At 42.6% G+C, this 19,687-nt stretch overlaps 1 protein-coding gene across 2 annotated transcripts in view; it reads left to right on the top strand.

The window, feature by feature from the left end:
* SMAD5 (SMAD family member 5) overlaps positions 1-2,943 on the top strand; it is a 28,215-nt gene extending 25,272 nt beyond the window's left edge. For both annotated transcript variants that reach the window (XM_082771838.1, XM_082771837.1), the window contains exon 7: positions 1,023-2,943. In XM_082771838.1, coding sequence (XP_082627964.1) covers positions 1,023-1,166 — 144 coding nt within the window. In that variant the 3' untranslated portion in view covers positions 1,167-2,943. The remainder of the gene's footprint in view (positions 1-1,022) is intronic.
* The last annotated feature ends 16,744 nt before the right edge of the window (positions 2,944-19,687 follow it).

The raw sequence follows: 19,687 nt of genomic DNA, 5'->3' as shown, positions 1-19,687 counted from the left end.
GGCTATGTATTCAGTTACTCTAAGTATTCTGGACAAGGTTTTAATCATTGTAGTTACTCTAAAGTTACTAAAGGAGATTTGAACTAGTGCTCTGAATCTGAGCAAAATAAACTACAAGAGCATTACAAGAACGTGAGTAGAGAGGAGCGTAAGTGATTGAATAAAATTGTGCAACTCCTTCAAATAGTTTAAAAATTTAACAAACAATTATATAACTGTATTTAATATGGAAATTAAATAATTTAAATCCAAGAAATCAAACTGTCCTGTTATTCTCACAGTAGTGTTTCCTCAAAATTGATTGTCCCTCCAGTTTTTGTCACATTGTGTCCAAAAAGAAAGCTTGATATGAAGTATTCAAGGTTAAAATGAAATGAAGCAGGAAATCTTTGTTCCATTTATAAATTGACATGTTAAAACCAATGGAATTCTGTGGATCTTGCCTCAAGGATCTTTTTGTACCCATTGCACTTGCTATTTGGCCTGAGTTAGTAAATATGGTAGGGCTCCTGGTTCATTCAGGTTAACCAGATATACCATTATATACGTTATACCTTGTCCTGCTCTTTAGATACATGTCATAGTGCTGCCTACAAACCCAAATGAACTCCAGGTAGTTAAATACTGCATAAGCACAGGATGAGACATGTTTCTCAAAATCTTACAATTGTTTGTTTTGCCAGTGGTGATGAACAGTGTTCAGTTTGAGAGTGTGGAGGACAGGGAGCAGGAGGGAGAAACAGAAAAGAGATGCAGTTATAGCTAGGAGTCCCTCTGGAGCTCGGGTAATGACTCTAGGTCTAGCAGAGGAGACTTGATTATGGCTTCTGAGCACAGCCTCCCTACCACTCCTTCCAAACCTGAGTTTTTTTTCTTATCTATAGATGATAAGATTTGTTGCTAGATTGTGAGTTACCTTCAGATATATATCATAGATTACTTTCTAGTGCTTGTTAGTACAGTTATTTCAAAATGTGAGTATATTCTCAACTTGATTTATAATATTTTGTTCATTTTTATAGGGCTGGGGAGCTGAATATCATCGACAAGATGTCACGAGCACCCCATGCTGGATAGAAATTCATCTTCATGGGCCCCTCCAGTGGCTGGATAAAGTACTTACACAAATGGGTTCCCCTCTTAATCCCATCTCATCTGTTTCATAGTGCTGAAATTCTATCTTCAGCATTATTTTTAGTGAACTTGCTCCAACTCTAGAGAAACTTCCAGTATGGATACTGTGAGCTGTATGGAGAATGGATCTTATGGTTTAACTTTTTTTTTTTTTAAATCCCGTTGTGACCAATTCCATTGTGTATAGCTGATCAGTTTTACATTTCAATTTGTTCTTGTGATGCTTAAGTGACAGGTGAGCCCTAAGGGAAAAAAGTCTATTGAAAAATTCAGAACACTTTTCCCCTACTTGGAGTAGAACTTAAACAGGCATATGTCTTAACTGGAAATTTTTTTTCTTTTTGTCCTGTAGGGACAAGAATTATGAAGACTGACTTCAGAAAAATAAATACATATCATAGTTTGGGATTTTTTTTTAAACGTTTATAAAACTGTTTGAACATGTGCAGCTCCAGCTTGCAAGCTGTATTTTTAGTTTAGTTGCTTAACAAATTAAGGTTGACATCTGTCATAAGCAAAATTAGACTATTATGGCTAATTTGCCTCAGATTGAACAATGATTTTTTTTAAGTGTACACATGAAATATACTTTTTACAAATATTGGAGTGGTGTAAAAACACTTGTCTATTGGAAAATGCTGTCGTAAACACACTGTATATTAATGCAGAGTAGCAGTTCTTAGCCTTTTCCCACTTCAGTTTTGTAATATTGCTTTTAACCACCATTTTAAATAGTAATTGATACAAGATAAACATCTTGCACGTTTCTGGAGTAGTAATTCTTGTTTTGCTTTGATTTACACTCATGCCGTTTGGATGTGGTTGCCAAGGCCTATTTCTTTTTAGGTACCTTTCTCTATTTTAACATAAACACTACAATTTGTAAATGCTTACTACTTTTTCGAAGGAATAAGTTTTTTGTTTTCTTTTCGGTGTTCTAGCTGTTTATTTTACCTGTCTGGAATTGATCTGTGTTAAGCTTTTTAATCTCTCGGTAGACATTATGCAGTATTAGTGATTACACTATTTAATTCACTTTCAGTATGAGTTTGAGTCTCTTTGAAGACTGTGAGTGGCTTAGCAAATTAGTAACTGAATGCAGAAGCTTTTACTTCCAGATCATGTAATTTAATACAGACCTGTTGGTAATGACCAAAAGTAATCACTTCTTTGTAGCCTACATGAAAAGTGGTCTTGAGCCTGACCTTAAAGGCAGGTGTTCAGTCAGAAGACTCAAAACTGTAATTGGCAGCTTTATGGAATTCAAGGACTGCATTAATACGATGATGAAATTTCTCTGTCATGTAAGGAATCCTGTTGCCTGTACTGTTGTATTACTCAATTTAAACACTGTACTAAACACTAAAAGAAATCAGTTAAGTAACACATGCATAGTTTTCCCCTTTTAAATAATTAAAAAAAAAAAATGAGGTTGAAAGAAACATTCTGAGAATTAGAAGTTAATTATGTACAAAGTGCCTTTGCATGCAGAACTCATTTTCTTTTTTACTCTTTCCCTAACTCCACTTCAGGAGAGAGTTCAGTATTTGGGGGAGAGACTAAAAACTTCAAAAATGCAAATACTCACTAAAAGGTGCATTGCAGTTAACTACTGCAATCCTGAGACATCAATTGCTTACACAAGTTCTTTTGTCTTCTGTTGAATGACAGTTTCTGCTCAAATGTGGAAATCATGCATCATATGGTACCTAAGTAACAGATCATCTTAAAGGAATAAAGTTGTTTACGTGTCATTAAAATGTTTCTTATGAAATGCCTTAAAGGAATAAAGATAAACTGTAACACTTCTGCAGAACCCTAATGTTCTCTTGTACAGGAATTTCTATATTACTTGGTGTTTTGCTCTTTTTTTTTTTTTTTTTTTTTTTTTTTTAAACCAGTTTCTCCAGTGTGTTTAAAAACAAACAAGTGCATCTTCAGGAGAAGGGGAAAAAAAATCAATGTTTGCCACTCATCTTTGGGGCCTTCTCTTTCATTCTTCGGGATTGCAACCCACAGATGGTTCTGCTGATTGAATAAGATGCAAAGTCAGTTGGCCACAGGATCATACTTGCATTTTCCACTCCCCAGACCCAGCTTTTGTCAAGTTGCTGAATATGTATATTTGACACTACAGATTTATTTTTTTTTCTGGATTAGCTTTTATAATAAATGTCATGGCACGTTGGATTAAGGAAAGATCTCAGTTGTAGGTACAAGATCTTGCTTTATCCATAATGTTTTTCACTTGGCTTCATCTCTGTTCACTTGTTTGGATGTGGCCAACTAAATGACTCAAGAATGGGTGCTGAAGTGGGAGTTGGTGAGTCAGAGCTGCTGCTTAGTGCTAGTGTTGTGGTTAGATTGGCTACCCATGCAGTGAACCATAATTTCTGCAATACTCTCTAGTTAACCCACTTCTAATGCTGTCATTAAGTGCTAAAGTACTCTGGCATTTCTGTGCTTGTGTACATATTCTTGATCTGTAATATATGCAGTGCTGGGGATATCCTTGTGGCTGCTGATTTTGCTGGGGCAGGCTTGCAAGAGCAGACCAAGTAAGATTTGCCTATATTCTGCTTCTCTGTTCCTTTTAAGTAGGACTTTTTTGACAGCTTCTTAGCAAATCATGTGCACTACTGGTTCATGGTGGTCCTAATCCTGCTTAGTTTATCTGTGCTGCTGATACAAAATTCAGGTGTCAGTGCATGGATGGGTTGGATGAGAACTGTGTGACACTAATAATGTTTCAAGTGTCGTGGTAGCAGAGTTGCTTCTGTTGCAGCGTGCTTGTGTATAAGTCACTTATCCTAGATGGAGGGATGGAGAAATCGAATCAGCCAGTAGTGTGGTAGTGGAAGATGGAGCCTTTCCAGTATAGCCCAGCTTAGACTGAACGTTACTCTTCAGTGAAAACTGTTTTGGCTTTTGTAAGTGTAAGTATTTTCTCCTTTTGGGGCATGTTTCTACTTTACAACCAACCACAGCATTAATTAACAGCTTTGGCAATACCAGTAAAGTGCCTGAACCAGGCATATGCTGAGGTCTTCCGGGTTTGCTTTTATAGTCACTAAGATAAGATAGTAGCTTGGATATTCCTTCTCTAAGAACATCAGTCTTGCTGGCAGTCAATCCAGCACCTTGTGTAAGTATTACGTTCATTTAATTGCGTTAGGCATGACGTAGTTATACACGAAAAGTTGACATTGGGTTATAAAATCTATAGGACCAAAGGAAACCAAAATAAAACTTCGAGTATGGCTGACCGATGAGAGACAAGCCTAACAAAACAGCCCGTTAGTCAAAACAGTGATGAAACAGCCTACACATCACGATGCAGTGTGGAACTGTTTAAAATATTGGAATTCTTCTGTTTTTTGCCTGAAGCTATGACTTTTTTTTTTTTTTCCCCACAGTATTACAGTGTGAAAGTTGTCAGTTCTTGGACAGCTACTCTCGTAGTGGAAGTCTAGACAAACACTGAAATGTGTCAAGCTTTTTCCTTAGTTTAAAATATTTTTTTTTTCCAGTGTATTGTTTGAGTTGCCCAAAGTGTTGCTAGTGATGGTCTTTAGAGAAGCCAACAAAACATTTGCTAAATGTTTTGCTTCAAAAGACAAAAATGTGACTAACTTCTTGTAGTTGTGAAGTTTCTGTTTAGGAAGGAAACCCATTCTGAATTGAAATCAATAGACCAAACCATCAGATTACAACATAAATTTGCTTTATTGTGCTGCTCCATAAACCTGCTTCTGTGTTTGTTGCAAGCATAACCTTTATGCTTTTGTTTACATTGTAGGAAACACAGTTCTAGCAATGAGTTTTTCATTTAACTCTAAACATCTTTTTATTTTGTTAATTTTAAAATTACTAGTTTTTGCTATGTTATGTTTTAAAGATATTTTTTTGCATACTGCTGCTCATATTTCAATAAACAAACGAAAAAAATCTGCAGATTTTTCTGATTTCCTTTATCTGTATCTCAGTATGGGTTGAAATACTTATTTACAATGGTTGCTTTATATTGAGTTCTTGCAACTCACTGCTGATGCCTTACCATGTACATGTTCCTCCTCATACAAATGTGATGTTGTAATTATAAAAATGTTCTTCTATAGCTTTTTGCTGCAGTTCTCTCAGAAACATCAGCCAGCCAAAAATTCTGATTGCAGGAATTATATTCACTTGCTGATACTTATAAAAAATAGTTGCATTAGTAGTACAGTGATGTGTATCTGTAAGTAACGTTCTGATTAGTGTGTTTTGGGGGTGGATAATTTCTTTTTTTCTACCATTGTGGCTGGCCATAACCTTTTTAAACAGCCACTCATCATGTCTGAGTTGCTTTAGACTGATGACCAATAGTAATTGAAAAGAAAGCTGTTTGAATATCTCCTGAAATTCAAGTCCTGTTCCAATAAAACAGAAATTTAGGAGCATTTTAGCAAACTTTATGTTACTGTGTGTTAGACTAACTTTTGAAGACTGAGGAGAAGAAAACATTTCTCTTGTTTATCAAGATACTACAGAAACAGAGGATGAAATAGTAATTGAGGGCGTGCGTGAATGAAAAGAAGTCCCCTCTTTAGTAGAATGAGTGCAAAAATACTGAACCCCAATTCCACAGGAATCTGCCACTCCATGTAAGATCTACAGAAAGGACAAATCAAAACCAGTACTGATTCTTTTTGCTAGCAGACCACCACCTTCGAGGTACACTACACAAAGTCCTCAGTATTCTCAATAAAAGTTTGGTTTATTTTGGTTTGGTTCTCCTGTGAATGTGCAATTGCAGCGTACTAAGAAGCACCCAATCAGGTAGAAAAGACTCGCACTGAGATTGGGAGATGCAAGGGAGAAAGGGGAATTTTTTTTTTCCCTCCTCATACTGCTTTGATGTTCTTCCAAGAGAATAATGGCCATGAAAAGTTGACAAAAGATTTACAGTGATAGTACTGCCCAGATGATAGAGGCTTTTTTGCAGGTTAGTAACTTCTTGAATTACACATTGCAGTGGCTTGTTGGTTTTCCAGAAACTTGACGTTGATCTGTATTAATAGCTTTCTATAAAGTAAGAAAAAAAAAAAAAGGCTATTAATAGCTTTAAAACATTATTTAATAGAATTTAAGAGGTTAAGTTAATCCTATTACTCTGGGAAATTTAGAAGTATTTTAACAGTTGATGGTTACATCTTTGTGAGGAGCTAGCCAAAGTAATCTCAGAAACTGATTATTGTTTTCTTTGGGTGTTTTTTAAATTATTTTTTAGAAAAGAAAAAGCTTTGGGCAAACGCCACCTCACCCACCCCACCCCAACCTGCGGTGTGTGTTAAGTGAGTCAGAGGCCGCTTCTGTTCACTGTGTGCAGAGCAAAGCAAACATGCAACTGGCGTTTACAGTACTGAGATGTCGGGTGGCCTATGTGTTGTGCCAGGAGAGATCTGCCTGCCTCGTCTAGTGCAGTGCTCTCTGCCTTCCCTGACTCCCTCCTAAGAAATTCTACTTACACAGAAAAGCTGTTCCAAGGAATTTAGGAAAAATTGGGAAATGAGATATTCTAGGATTGGTCCTGTCTGTGCGTGGATCCACCCAGCAGGATGCTGGTGATGGTCTGGAATCAGTGCACAGAACGGGGGGGATGTTCCAGGTGGCTTTCCTGAAGTGAGCACTTGGCATTGTGGAAATGCTGATTCCGATGACTTCCAAATTCAGGATTGCCTATGCAATTTTGAGCTCAATTGACAAATACTTACAGAATATTTACTTTCCTCCTGCTCGATCAGCATTCAGAAAGTTTTACACCGAAGCTAAGTAACAGGAAATCAATGAATTTTGCCTAGGGAGCTCACCTCTTTGATTCCATGCCTGCGTCACTGAATTTTGCACTGAACACTAGTGAGCTGAGGGCTGGAGGGGAAAGGAGGTGTTTGGTTGTGTGCTGTGACAACTGATGGTGTAACGAGGGGTGAGACGAGTCGGAGCAGAATCTGTTCCATCTGCTGTTACTAGAAAGCTCCACTGTGTATACCTGGTGTGCTTTCCGAATACTGCCAGCATTAAAAAATAATAATAATAAAAATAATTGGACCATGCTCACTGATGGCACTGCCTAAATTCTTAAACAGCTAATTTTGTGACTTGGGATGCAGAGCCAGCTATCTTCTGTGTGCACTAAGGCATTTGTAGCAATCCCAAAGTACCTGTAAATTATCAGCCCCTCGGTTAAATATACGTTTTTAGATACTGCATCATCTTACTGCTTGATGAGTATTGGCAAGAGAGTTAGTTTGTGCTGACTCATGTTTGGTAGGCAGCCAGCATTAGCAGTTTGGGTTAAATGACATTCAACACAAGTAATCATTCCTCCGAAGTTTTGGGTATAGAAACTTCTAAGTAAAGAAATGTCATCCTGTGCATTTTTATACAGGTGTAGTGAAGATGGCTGGCTCTAGCTCTGTACTCTGGGTTTGCACTCCAGCCACTGGTAAGTGTAATAGCAACGCAGAAGGAAGCTGCATGCTGGCACACAGCTTAACCTGGGCTGAAAAATGCAGCCTACACGCATATGTTATGGAGTTGGAGGTAAGAGACTCATGTCATCAGACTTGTATCTGTCTCCAGAACAGATCACCTGCAGGAACAGCAGATTTCAAAATGGAAACTAAAATTTGGGAAATTATTAATCCTCACATGTGAAGCCACCGCTAAATCCACCAAAATACACTCTGAGCACTAATGTCTCAGTGCTGCTCCCAACTGTTCAGATCAGGTGTGACTTGCAGGAGTTGGAAAGTCATAAAAAGGAACAAGCATCCTTTAGCCATAAATAAAAATGCCATCTTCCTTCTTTTATGTGTGTTTTCCCCTACCTGAATGAAGGGAACTGGAGCCATGGCCACTTACCTTACCTAGGAAACCTTAATTTTCTGAAGGTTTTCTTTTTGGAGCCTTACTGCTTGCCCAGGTTTTCTGATGTGTTGGGGAAAACAGCCCATCGTGCCTTGAGGATGTGCTAGCTGGTTTCCACAGGTAGACAGAAACACATAGGCTGTTTTTTCCTCAGTCCTATATTTTTGTATTTATCAATGTTTTCCTCTAAAAGCATTCAGAGACCTCTGGAGTCCAGCACATAAGGACTAGACCTGAAGATCACTGGTAAGAAAGAAGCCTCAGCTGATTGCCTTCTTGTGGTGCTTTTGCATTTAAAAATAGGGAGCAAGCCTTAATGAAAGAAAACTTGGCCCAAGTGCAAATGCATAAAATGCCCATGTGATGGGTGCTGCAGCATTTTACAATTTCCAGGCAGTTTGCGTCAAATTCTTTTTGAATATATTGTTCTTGTTAACTGCCTTATAGGGCCACCTGGTCAAGTGTGCTGTACGAATACTTCTGTAAACAACATTTTTTAGGCTCTAGTTGGGTGCGAGCACGAGGGCAGGTCTGGCTTGCAGTCCTCTGAGTCTTCAAGTTCTCCGCTTCCCAAGGTGTGTCTGAGGCTGTGGTGGTGCTGGCTGGTAAATGCTGCTGTGGGGTATCCGGGGTCCGCTTAAAAGGAAAATATTGCAGCTCTAGCCAGAGCATAACGTTGAAACTGAAATGACCAAATAAATAAATAAAATCTAAAAGTTCATTTAAAAAAACTGGAGGCAGGAAATCCAGAGCCTAGCAGAGTGTGCCAGGCACCAAACTTTTCTTTTTTTTCCCTGCTACCTTACATTTGTGCTGTGTTGATAATCAGCTGCTCTTCTAAAGGCAAGAAAGCAGCATCACAGCTGTCCTGCGTCCTGTTTTCTGGGTGAGATGGTTACACCAGGTCTAGAGCTGGTGGCTGGGCAGTTCTACAGCAGGCAGTTCTGCACCAACATCTGCTCTAGGACACTAGAAGTATTCGTTGTATCACAAGAAGTGAAGACAAATCTATTAAAAAAAAAAAAATCGTATGAGAAGTGCAATGTTCAGTTCTCCTATATCCAACATATTTGGTTTGCTAGCCCCGGTGTTTCCCTTCAATGTATGTGATGGGGAAACTGCTGATAAGGCAGAGCAGCTGTAGGTGCAGAGTAGCTGATCTCTGCTTGATCAGTTCTGTAAAAAAAAAAAAAAAAAAAAAAAAAAAAAAAGGCAGGTAACTGCTGTCTCCTCCTTTTTTCCATAAAACATTAAGAAAGAAAAACTTTTAAAATTGACAGCTCTTTTGTTCTAAGGACAGGTGTGTTTTCTTCTGTACAAACAAGCTTTTCTCCTCCTTTTTTTGAAGTCATACATCTGCTATTGTAAAGAGCACTGTTATTTCCAGGACTAAATGCAAAAGTGCTGTGTAATCCAGTGAAATTCCTGTGAAATCGCATTTTCTGAAGTCTGAATCTCGAGCTGACTCTCAGCAAACCCATCAGCCTCTCGAGAAAGCTCGGAGCAGTGTGGGTGAGTTAGACTTTGGCTGGAGCAGAGAAATTTTAGGGACAATGCAAGACAGCACAGAAACTTCTCTGAGAGCCAAACAGGGCCCTGTGTCCTGAGACCGGAGAGATTCCAGGTCTCTGAATGGTCTTGCTCTGAAAGAAGTCTGGATAAAGAAATCTTTAATTTTCTGTAAGAGATTAGTGTCTCAGTCCTGGAAATTAGGAGTGAACGGGTTGTGTCCACAGAGGTTATTCAGTGGGGTACCATGCTTGCTCCCTGGGCAAAGGCTCGGCCACACAGGGGGCATACGATGTTGCCAGGAGGGTGAAAATGAGAAAGGGGAGAAAAAGAACTTGCAAAAACATGGCAGTGTAACTTGCTGCCCAGGAGACTTTCTATATGGATTAATGGATTTAAACAGAACTTTTCTGCTTCAGTTTATAGTTTGTGTATTTGCTCGGGGCCTGGAGAGCTCAGGCTAGGAAGAGAGCAAACTGCTGCACGGCGAGCACAGCCTCATGGGCCTTCCTTTCTTCTTCTCCATCTGATTTCTTATCTGAAGTTGTAAATGATCCAAATACCAGGTGGGAAAAGCTCCTGCTTTTCAGAAGGGTTAGGAGAACACAGGCTGTGGTCAGAGCAGAGCGGAACCAAACCTCTCCTGCACCCATCTGCTGGCATCGGGTCAGGCCTTGTGCTGCCATGTACACGGCCGAGCCAGCGGGACCGCTTGTCCCCAGGCAGTTGGGATTGTGCCCTACCCAGTTATTCATTGACACTCCTCTTTGTGAGCTCAGAAGGCCAGAAAACCCCTCTGCAGGGTGTAACTCCAAAGTGACTGACTACTCGCTGCTCTCGGTGTTTGCTGATGGCTTCGTGCCAGTGCCAGGCTCCCTCCTTCCTCCTCTTACTGAGAGCTGAGCCGTGGAGCAGCCCTCGTTGTGGTGATTCCTGTTCTCAAGTGGTGTCCAGGGATAAGGGCTCTTTGTTTCTTTTCAAGATGTTACCAGAAGCAGGCTCGTTAGAGCAAGTGCCGTTACAAATTGCTGGGGCTCTGTGGTTTGACACCATGTGGATGGCGCGGCCATGCAGACAGCGCTGCTTCAGCACCAACCTGAGGTGTCCTGAATGGAAACTAAACATTTAGCTTACAGATTTTATTCTTTGCCTGTTGCCCTTGCTTTTATGACATCTTTGTGTGTCCTGCTGATGAGTCCTTTCCAGGTGTTAGCCCCGATGGCCATCGGGCACGGTGTAGAAAATGCTCAACCTCTTGTTAGTGCTTGGGGGGAAGGGAAGAGCAGGAGGTGAATGCCCACCCCAACCCCTTTGCACCTAGGAAAAGCAGGAAGGATGGATCCTGCTGGCTTGCCCCAGCTGGCATTTTAAGGCACAGCAGCAGGTGCTTAGGCAGGGGAATACCGTGCTGGTGGTGTCTGCTCAGCCTGGTGGGGAGCGCATCTCAGAGAGTGTCTGCCACCAGCTGAGACAACCAGGTTCAAAGCCATCCGTGGGCTAAAGGGTTAAAACCAGGAGACTGAAAACTAATAAGAATAATAATCTATAGGCAGTGCAGCTTCAGATGCAAAAGGTGTCACTTCTGCTGGGTGGAAATATTTCCCTGGTCAGAGGAAGAAGCGGCGCAACCTCTGTCAGCGCAGGTCCTGCTACAGCGGAGTGTGCGGCTGGGTATTGAAGGGTACAGATCCTCTCCCAGCCTTATAGGAGCCACTCATCCCTCAGAAGCAAAACACAAAAGGAAGAGCCTCTCTGGCCTGGGCCCACGTTGCTTCCCAGAGCAGTGTGCCCTGGACTTGTGGCGTGTCACTTGTCCTTCCTGTGTGAGCTCGTCATCTTCCAGTCTGCCTCGCAGAGGAGCTGAGCACGGGGACATGGAGAGGCTTCTTTGAAAGGCACGTGGGGAAGAGGGGCTCGCTGTAAAGCCCCAGTGAATGCTGTGTTTGGGTCAGGGCAAGCATGGGACAGGCAGAAGGGGAGGGGATGGGTTGAAGGGTACCTTAGGGACCCTGTGGGTAGCGTGCACTCTATAAACTGGTTACAATAAGTGAACAAACACTTGGTGCCTCTCCTGACATGCCAGTGGTTGGGAAGTGGATTTTATGGTCAGTTTGAATTTGGGACCTGGTAAACAAGAAAATATCTGATGTTTTCTTACCGTGTATTTCATGCATAGGTTAAAATAGCATCAGTAGAGCTTTCTTCTGCAGTGGCTCTGGGTATCAAGGAAAGCACTGCAGGCTGTGCACCTAAAAGGTTGCCCAGGACATCAACCCCCTGAGCACAGCAGCTTCTTCTGGGGGTGCTACTCCAACTATCAGGCTGGGAGGTGGGTGGGGATGGGATTATTCTGGTATTATTCTAGAACATTTTAGTAAAAGAAAAAGTACTCTATGGTGCAATGCAACATGTGCTTCATCAGGTTCTGAGGCTTACGCCAGCAGAAATTCTTAGACCAAGCTCATTATGGCTGGTGGCTGAAAACAAGCTGTCATTACTTAAAAATAAATAAGAAAATGCCTGATTTGATAAAAACTCAATTTATTCAAAATGGGCTGAGATAAACACACTCAAATTTATTCTCTCTTTCAACATTAGAGTAATTGTTTGGAATTACACCAGTTAAGTTTGGTTCAGATGAGATTAAAACCAGCCACCTGTCAAGGAATAAAATATTTAAGCCTGCTGTAGAGTAGACTAACTTTTTTGAGCATCATAAAACATGGTAACCAAGACAATGACATTGAAGTATACCAACTGTGCAATTTCTTTCTGTGTAAAAGAGTTTACAAACAGACTCCCAGGTATCCGCATTTTGTATGTGAGTGAAGCCTGTCTGTATGTATAATTGCACTGTACAATCTCGTTTGGATTACATACATTATGTACATATGTACACACAGCACTTCTGCTGTATTCTGCATGTTAACAATGCATTGAGGGGCACAGCTTCTAACACCGCCTGAACTCCTTTCTTTTGATAGGTGATTCACTAGAAAAAAATGGAGTAAAAAATTGTTTTAAGAGAGTTTCTGGCTATCTGCAATTCAGCCGTATGTTGAGACACTGCGGTTTTGTTTTATTTTATTTTTTGAAAAGCCCTTTGCCCACTGTGGGAAACATGAATACTGTTCTGGGATTCGTGCTGCATGGCACTGTAAGTGCAAGTTTATTAAAAAATGTCATCTATAAAATATCACGTCTGCTAACAGGGTGAAGCAGAAGTAGAGCTTTTAGTAGAAAACCAGATTGCTAATTAATCTAAAACAGTGTGTTACCAGTAACGAATGTTGAATCAATCATGCTGTTGCCCTACTGATAAAGCATGATTTTAATTGTTCTAGACTTTTAGACAGAGCAAGGAGTGGAGATACCATGCACGAAAGCAACTGCTCCTATAAAACTGCTTTGTGGTTTCAGAAGTTATCTGCTTTTTGTACTGAACTCAGAGCACTCTGTTTTCTCCTTTCATTAGTTTACATACGATTAATGATGTTTATTTTCTCTCCTTCCTTCTCTCCATCCTGATTTTTTTCTGGTTTCGTGCCATGGTGAATAATTTCCTTTGTAGCTTAAGAAAGTTGAAAACAAGTTACCTAGATATTTATTTAGTGGTTCACATAACTGGTAGTAACTTAAAACCTCCTTGAAGATGCAGTAAAACATCAAAAAAACACCCTCAGCAGAATCATGCTCAAAAACCTAAATAAACCTTTTTAGTTTTCTCCCGCTGCCAGGCATGACTCCCGTTACATTACCAAACATCTTCAGAAGCAGTTGAGAGAAACAGGTCTGGAAAGTAAACTCTCATGCTCGGTGTGGAGCCGTTAGGTAAATACACCGTGTTTTACATTCAATGCTATGGCTTCATAAACGTGGGTAACAAGCTCCACCAGATGCACAAATCAGGGATTGTTGTTAATGCAAATATCCTTGTATGGGCACTGAATGGGGTGATGATGACATTTGCATACATATAGAGCTTAAACTGGAATCAAGGGGCAATTTTTTTTATTTTTTTTTTATCATGAAACCATATAAATTTGCTAAAGCATCATCTCTTTAGTTCATAGTAGAGCTTTTTATTTACAGCTATTCTGATTTGCATACGGCATTTTTTTCAGCAATCTTTCCCTGCGATGCAGCCTATTATTTTAAAGAGGGTTGAATCCACTCACTGACATATGGAAAAAAAAATAAAAAATAAATGTCTTATTGCACAGGGTTTCTGGTTCCTGCTACTGTGGTAAGACATTGTTTCTCTCTCGTGTCAGACAGCTTGTGTCCTCCACGGGCTCCTTGCTTCTCGGAGGGATCTGTCGTAAGGAAGAGTAGCAAAAAAAGAATTTTTCAGCTGGCAGTTTATGAAGAGCACAATGAGCGTCACAGTCAAGAGCAGAAAGAAAAACAGAATGATGTAAGTCACCAGGTCGGGCTTATTTATTTCCCCTTCTTTTAACACCCTGGCTGTTGACATGTACAGCGCCGAGGAGCTCACGGGTCTCTGGGTGCTGCTTAGGTAGGGCGTGTTGGTCTGAATGATGAGGTGAGCTTCGGTGGCACTGGTTGAATTTAGCAATTCACTATACATGTTCTTGCTTAAATTTCCTCCACGGCAGAAGTAAAGAAGGAGAGCACACACGGTCACTCTTTGGCATAGGAAGGGAATAACACTGCTGCTCGTAAAAGGCTGGGAGCGAGCCGCATTTTGTCTAGGAGCAAAAGCAAATTAATTCCCTCGCACAGCTTAGGGAGTTTCTTTTAAATCTCCGTGGCTCCTAGTTACAGCATTCATCCCCGGCTAGGAAGGAAAACCGGTGCGGGTACCTCAGTCCTGCAGCGTGGGGGCTCCGGGACCGTGGGGTGTGCATGGGAGCGCTCGGGGGGCAGCGGGGCTTCGGTGGGCGCCGCTCGCTCTCGGTCAAGGGGCAGGCACGGCGGGCTTCCAGGTGCTTTTCTGAAGTGGGATGCACGCAAATCCGGGGTTAAACGGGATCTGCAGAGAGAGGCAGCTGCCGCTTTGGCATCCCGCTGGGTTCACGGTCGCCGATTTCTGACCCGGGATCCTCCTCGCTGCTGAAATCCCGGTGCTGGGAAGCATTGGTGGACTTCCTTAATCCCAGTTAGCGGCACACCGGGTAGCCAACGTTCAGAAGCTGGGCTTGCTGCTTTAGCCTTCCAGGCATTCCTTTTGGCTGCTTTGTGAGACAAAAAATAAAAATAAATTAAAAAAAAAATCCAAGACCAAGGTCCCTTTGTTTAAAAAAGAAAGAGCAAAAAGCCTCCCCAGAAATTGGAGGGGGAGCAGTTTGGAAACCTCTTCTCTGCCCTTGCCTCACAGCGCTGCGAAGTGGGACTGTGCAGAATTGTGTCAAACGGGACTTTTCCTCCCGACAGAGGCTCCGCTGCGGCGTCACTTGCTACCGGGGGAAGGGAGGAATTGCACGGGGGTGCCGGCGGGCTCTGAAGTCCGCCGTGTCTGGCAGTGACATGATGCTAAGGGAAGAGATCCGCTGATAAAGCCTTGCGAGAATCCGGGGGCTCTGCTGAGAGGTTCTGAGCTGGGGGAGGGTAACAGAGGATGGGACAGAAAGAAAATTGCTTCAAATTCTCTTTCTTCTTCAGACCTCTATTGTTAAAATTGCTCTCTCTGGCATAGATAGAAAATGCCTTTTTTCTTCTTTTTTTTTTTTTTCCCACTTGGGCCCCAGCACACTCTCCAGCCTGACAATTAGCATGTTAATTTTTTTTTTTTTTTTTCATCAAATTGCTTTTATGCTGCTATTAGCTGCTGGCTGCTCGCCAGCTCCCTCTCGCACTCTCACTCCCGTGCATCAGATAAGCCCGGTTAATACTTCGGGTTAGCTCAGTGCCACTTGGGAAGGGGGCAAAGGGGGTTGGTGAGGAGCAGCGAAGAGAGGAGTGCTTGGGAACTTGACAGAAGAAAGTGTCAAACACGCTTTCCATCCCCAGGGTACCGGTCCCAGCAAACATTAACGCTGCTTATGATGAGCCATTGCAGCTGACGGTCCAGGGAGGTTAAACATTTCAATTAGCATAATAAATGTTTCCGCCACGAGAGAGGGAATGAAAAGAGGAGAAATCCCCAGGTCAAGCAGACTTAAATCAAAGAAAACAAAGTCTCTGCTCGAAGGCAGAGCTCCTCAAGGCCTTGTGCAGCATCTTCCTGACTTTCTGACAAGCTGTGAGTGCCTGGGGGAGCCCTGTGGACTTCCAGCCTGTCTCTGAGGCAGGGGGTGGCTCCCGTGTCCCTGTGGCCTCATGCACACATCCTTCTGCTCCTGGACCTGCCACTACCCGTGTGTTTGCCTCCAAGCCTTGGGTCAAGAATTGAATTCAAATGGAGATGTTCCTCTACAGTTTCTGCTGATTTTATTTTTATTTTATTTTATTTTATTTTATTTTATTTTATTTTATTTTATTTTATTTTATTTTATTTTATTTTATTTTATTTTATTTTATTTTATTATTTTTTCCCCTTTTCAGCTGAAGTGAGTTGACTCCCATATGCTGCTCTCCAAAGAGCCCGGGCTCTTTTCCCTGTCTGTTTAACACCAGAGCAGGAGGCATGGCTCCTCCTGGGGACATTTCTCCTGCCTGCAGAGCAACCGTGGTTACACATATTTACTCTGCATGGGTTCAAAGAACAGGACAGAGAGGCAGGCAGCCAGCACAGGGGCTGGAAAAGTCAACAGAGTCATAAAAAAGCTAATATAGTTTGCAACTGTTTTACCTATCATGTCTCCTTGCAGTCAGGGAGGTTTGGAGCAGCAGCGGGACGTGGATGGCTGGAGGTCTGGATGTCTTCCCAGCACCCTCCCCTCTTCCTCCCTGAACTTCTGTCCAGTTTAACCAAACTTTGCGTCCTTTCTTTGCTTATTTATTTTGTTGAGTTTGTTAGTCCGTACGAAAAGCAGAAAGGCATCTGAGGGCTGCGCGCTATAAATAGCAAGGAGAGTCTACGTGTTCTACTTTAGCACAAAGTTTATTAAAAAGGCTTGTCTGCAAATGGTACCAATTCTGCAATAATGGGGGAAAATGCTGCAATGGATGCACATAAGTGGCACATCAGGGGACACTCCTGGGAGCCACCAGAGGTGTTCCCAGGGGCAGGTGGCACTGCCAGGAGGGCTCTGAACCTCCCCTTTCCCTCCTGTTTGCGTGCAGGTTGCACACACAACACAGAGCCCAAATATTTTCCCTTCTGCTCCAACAAAACGTTATCTCGTGCTCTTGAAAGATTTGTTTTGTGCCCTGAGGATGCAATCGTGCAGCACCAGTGCCATCGCTTTGGGCTGAGGACTGTTGCTAATGGTCACGGTCCAAGCACCTGGCAGCCGGTGCTGGAATAAATCCTCTGCGTGTTTTACAAGCGCTCTGTGTGCGTGCAGGTTCTGGAGTGTGTAAAACTCCTCCTGTGTTTTGGCTGTCTGTCTGAGGCTGATAGAGAAACAGATGAGAAGCCCTGGGAGTAAATCAAATGTGTTTTCAACAGCACCATATCCGGGCTTAATCTCAAAAAAAATAAATTGCCATAAATAATACTTTAATTGCAAAAAATAAGAGTTGATCCTTTCCCTCTGTTTTCCTTAATTCAGAAGCTCATTTAAAGTCCTCAGTTCCTTGTAATTTTTCCTCATTATCTTACTTCTTACTTAGTACCTTTGTTGTTGTTGCTGCTTGTTTTCTATTTCTCTTTGTTTAAGGTTTCCAGCAGATAATGACTTGTTTTGGTAAGGTTTTAATGTGCGCTGGAAGTGATGCTGCAAGGACACACATCGAGGCTCTGGTGGTGCCTGGAGTTTAGCAGCAATAAACCCCTGAGTGCTGCGGCTTCCTGGCATGCTTGGAAGCTGGGCCAGTGTCCTCATCCCTGATGGTATCACTGGGATGAATCCTGGGGCCCAGGAGGCCGTTGCTGTCATGCAGACAGGGCTGAGCACCATTGGTGTGTTGTGAGAGACCCGAATTCTTCATTTGGGTGCCCATGCCCAGCAGCTCCTTCTGCTGCAGTCAGTTCTGCCCAAGTAAAGTGGGGAACCTTGAGGGGCTCCTCAGCCCCTCGCTCAGCCCCTCGAGGGGCTGCTAACCCATTCTGGGTGCTCAGCCTGGGGTGTCCCACCTGGATGTTGTCCCTCTGGCCGAGCCCAGGCCATTTATTTACGGTCATGGTGATGCGGTGGCAGCTGCGGCCTAAGCTTGGCCCAGTCTTGCCGTAGCCTGATACAAATCCTGGCATAAAATCCCTAGGGCTGAAAGAAGGGAAACCAGCGTCTGTGAACCTCAGCACCATTTGCTGGAGCTCTCTGGGTGGCCTGGGCCATCGTGTTTGCTTTAACAAACACTCAGCCAAGCTGCAAACAAACAGGATGCAAATCTTAGAGGGTGACCGGTGCTTGGGGTTTGGTTGTGCGGTGGAAGGCTGGAGCCTTTCCCCGTTTCCAAAGCGGTAAATAATGCATGATCTGTCTCCTCCACGCTTACGCAACCCCTACCATGATAAATATCAACCGAGGGAAATGAGAGTGGAAAGAGGCATTATCTTTCTCGGTAATGCAACCATTTACAATCTGCGTTACGATTCTTCTGCTCTGAGGAGTAAGCGGCAGTCGGGGGGATTGTTTCTGTTAGCAGACCAGAAATCACAAATCATGGGCTGTAATTTTCCAGTGTCACTTAGAAGCAGCCTTAAAAACTTAAAGAGGAGAGGAAATAAAAATAATATACAGAGGTTGTTTCCTTTTTTAATCCCTCTGAAGTAAAACACTTATTTCCAAGTGCCTGAGAATCAAATATTGAGGACTATATGTTCAAAGGCAGGGTCTTAAAGCTAATCACCAGACACTTAATGAGGGGATGTTGCTTTCAGTGCTTAAATACAGATCTGGATGCCTGAAGAAATTGGTCCAAGTGCTGAGAAGCCTGGATTTTTTTTTTTTTTTTTATTTTGTTTTAGGAACTTGTGTCTCATATTTAAAATTGAGCTCTAATATTATGTTTCTCGTGATGTGTTTTCACCAGCTGAAACAGAAACATTTAGAAGGTGTCCAAAGAAGTCTGTGGGTCCAGAGAAAACGGGAGCTTGTGTGCATCTTATCACGGCTCAGCCCAAATCCTTCATTCATCCCTGGGTTGTGAGGAGCCGTGTGATAGAGCAAGCCACGCTCCATCAAAGGATGGGGATAAGCACCCTGCACCTCCTGCCAGCCAAGTGAGTTTTGCCACTGCTCTAGCAGGTACGGAGAAATAACTCAGGCTGTTGGGTGAACCCTCCCTGCCATCCCATCCCAAGGGTTTGTGGCCTTGTGTGGTAGCAATGAGGGTTCTTCCTGTCCTGAAAAGAAGTGGTTTTGTCCCTGCAATAGCCAGCTGGCTGCATACAGAAGCACAACTGCTGCTGTTTGGTGCAGCCAGGAGTATGTGGATGGCTGTCCAGTGATGTTCCAGGAAATGTAGTATCAGAGTTTGTGCATGCAGCACATGGGTGTTTTGGAAGTAAAACCAAAAGGTGCAATTGCAGAAAAAGGTTCTTTTGTACCTCCTTTACCTCGTAGGACTGACCACTAGTCGTGAGACACCATTTTGTGAGCTGAGCTGGGTGCAAAAGGCAGTTGAGAAAAGAAGGGACAACGCGTTACTTCTCATTGGTTTTAGTTCTGAATTCATCTTTCAGTGCCAAAGATCCCTTACCAACCTGCGAGATGAGTAAAAGGCAACACCCATCCCATCCTGAATACATCCTTTAGGGATCAGCACTGTATTTGGGGAGGCTGTGGTGAACAGCACTTTTCACCTCTTTCCTATACATGTCTCTTCTCAAATGGAATAGAACAAGCCTCTCTCCAGGCTGCTGCAGAAAGCACATCCCACCTGCATGTAGCCCTCCTCCTCCGTGTCCCACTGGTGTGCTGTAAAACTTCGCATTTAACCATATTATTGGCTTCATGTAGGGAATTGTGATCAGGCAGGACTGCGTGTGCCCACCAGCTTTTGTGAAAGTGTTGAACTCCCAGCTAGAAACCCCCTTTCTCTGGCATCACCCTGTTTTTCCCTACCTTACTCTTGCGAGCATTAGGTTTTTGGAATGAGACACGGATTGCTAGGGAAGCTTCAC

The sequence above is a fragment of the Aythya marila genome (genome assembly GCF_965140915.1).
Source record: "Aythya marila genome assembly, chromosome: 14".
Taxonomy (NCBI): Eukaryota; Metazoa; Chordata; class Aves; order Anseriformes; family Anatidae; genus Aythya; species Aythya marila.
This window is presented reverse-complemented; position numbering and strand designations above follow the sequence as displayed.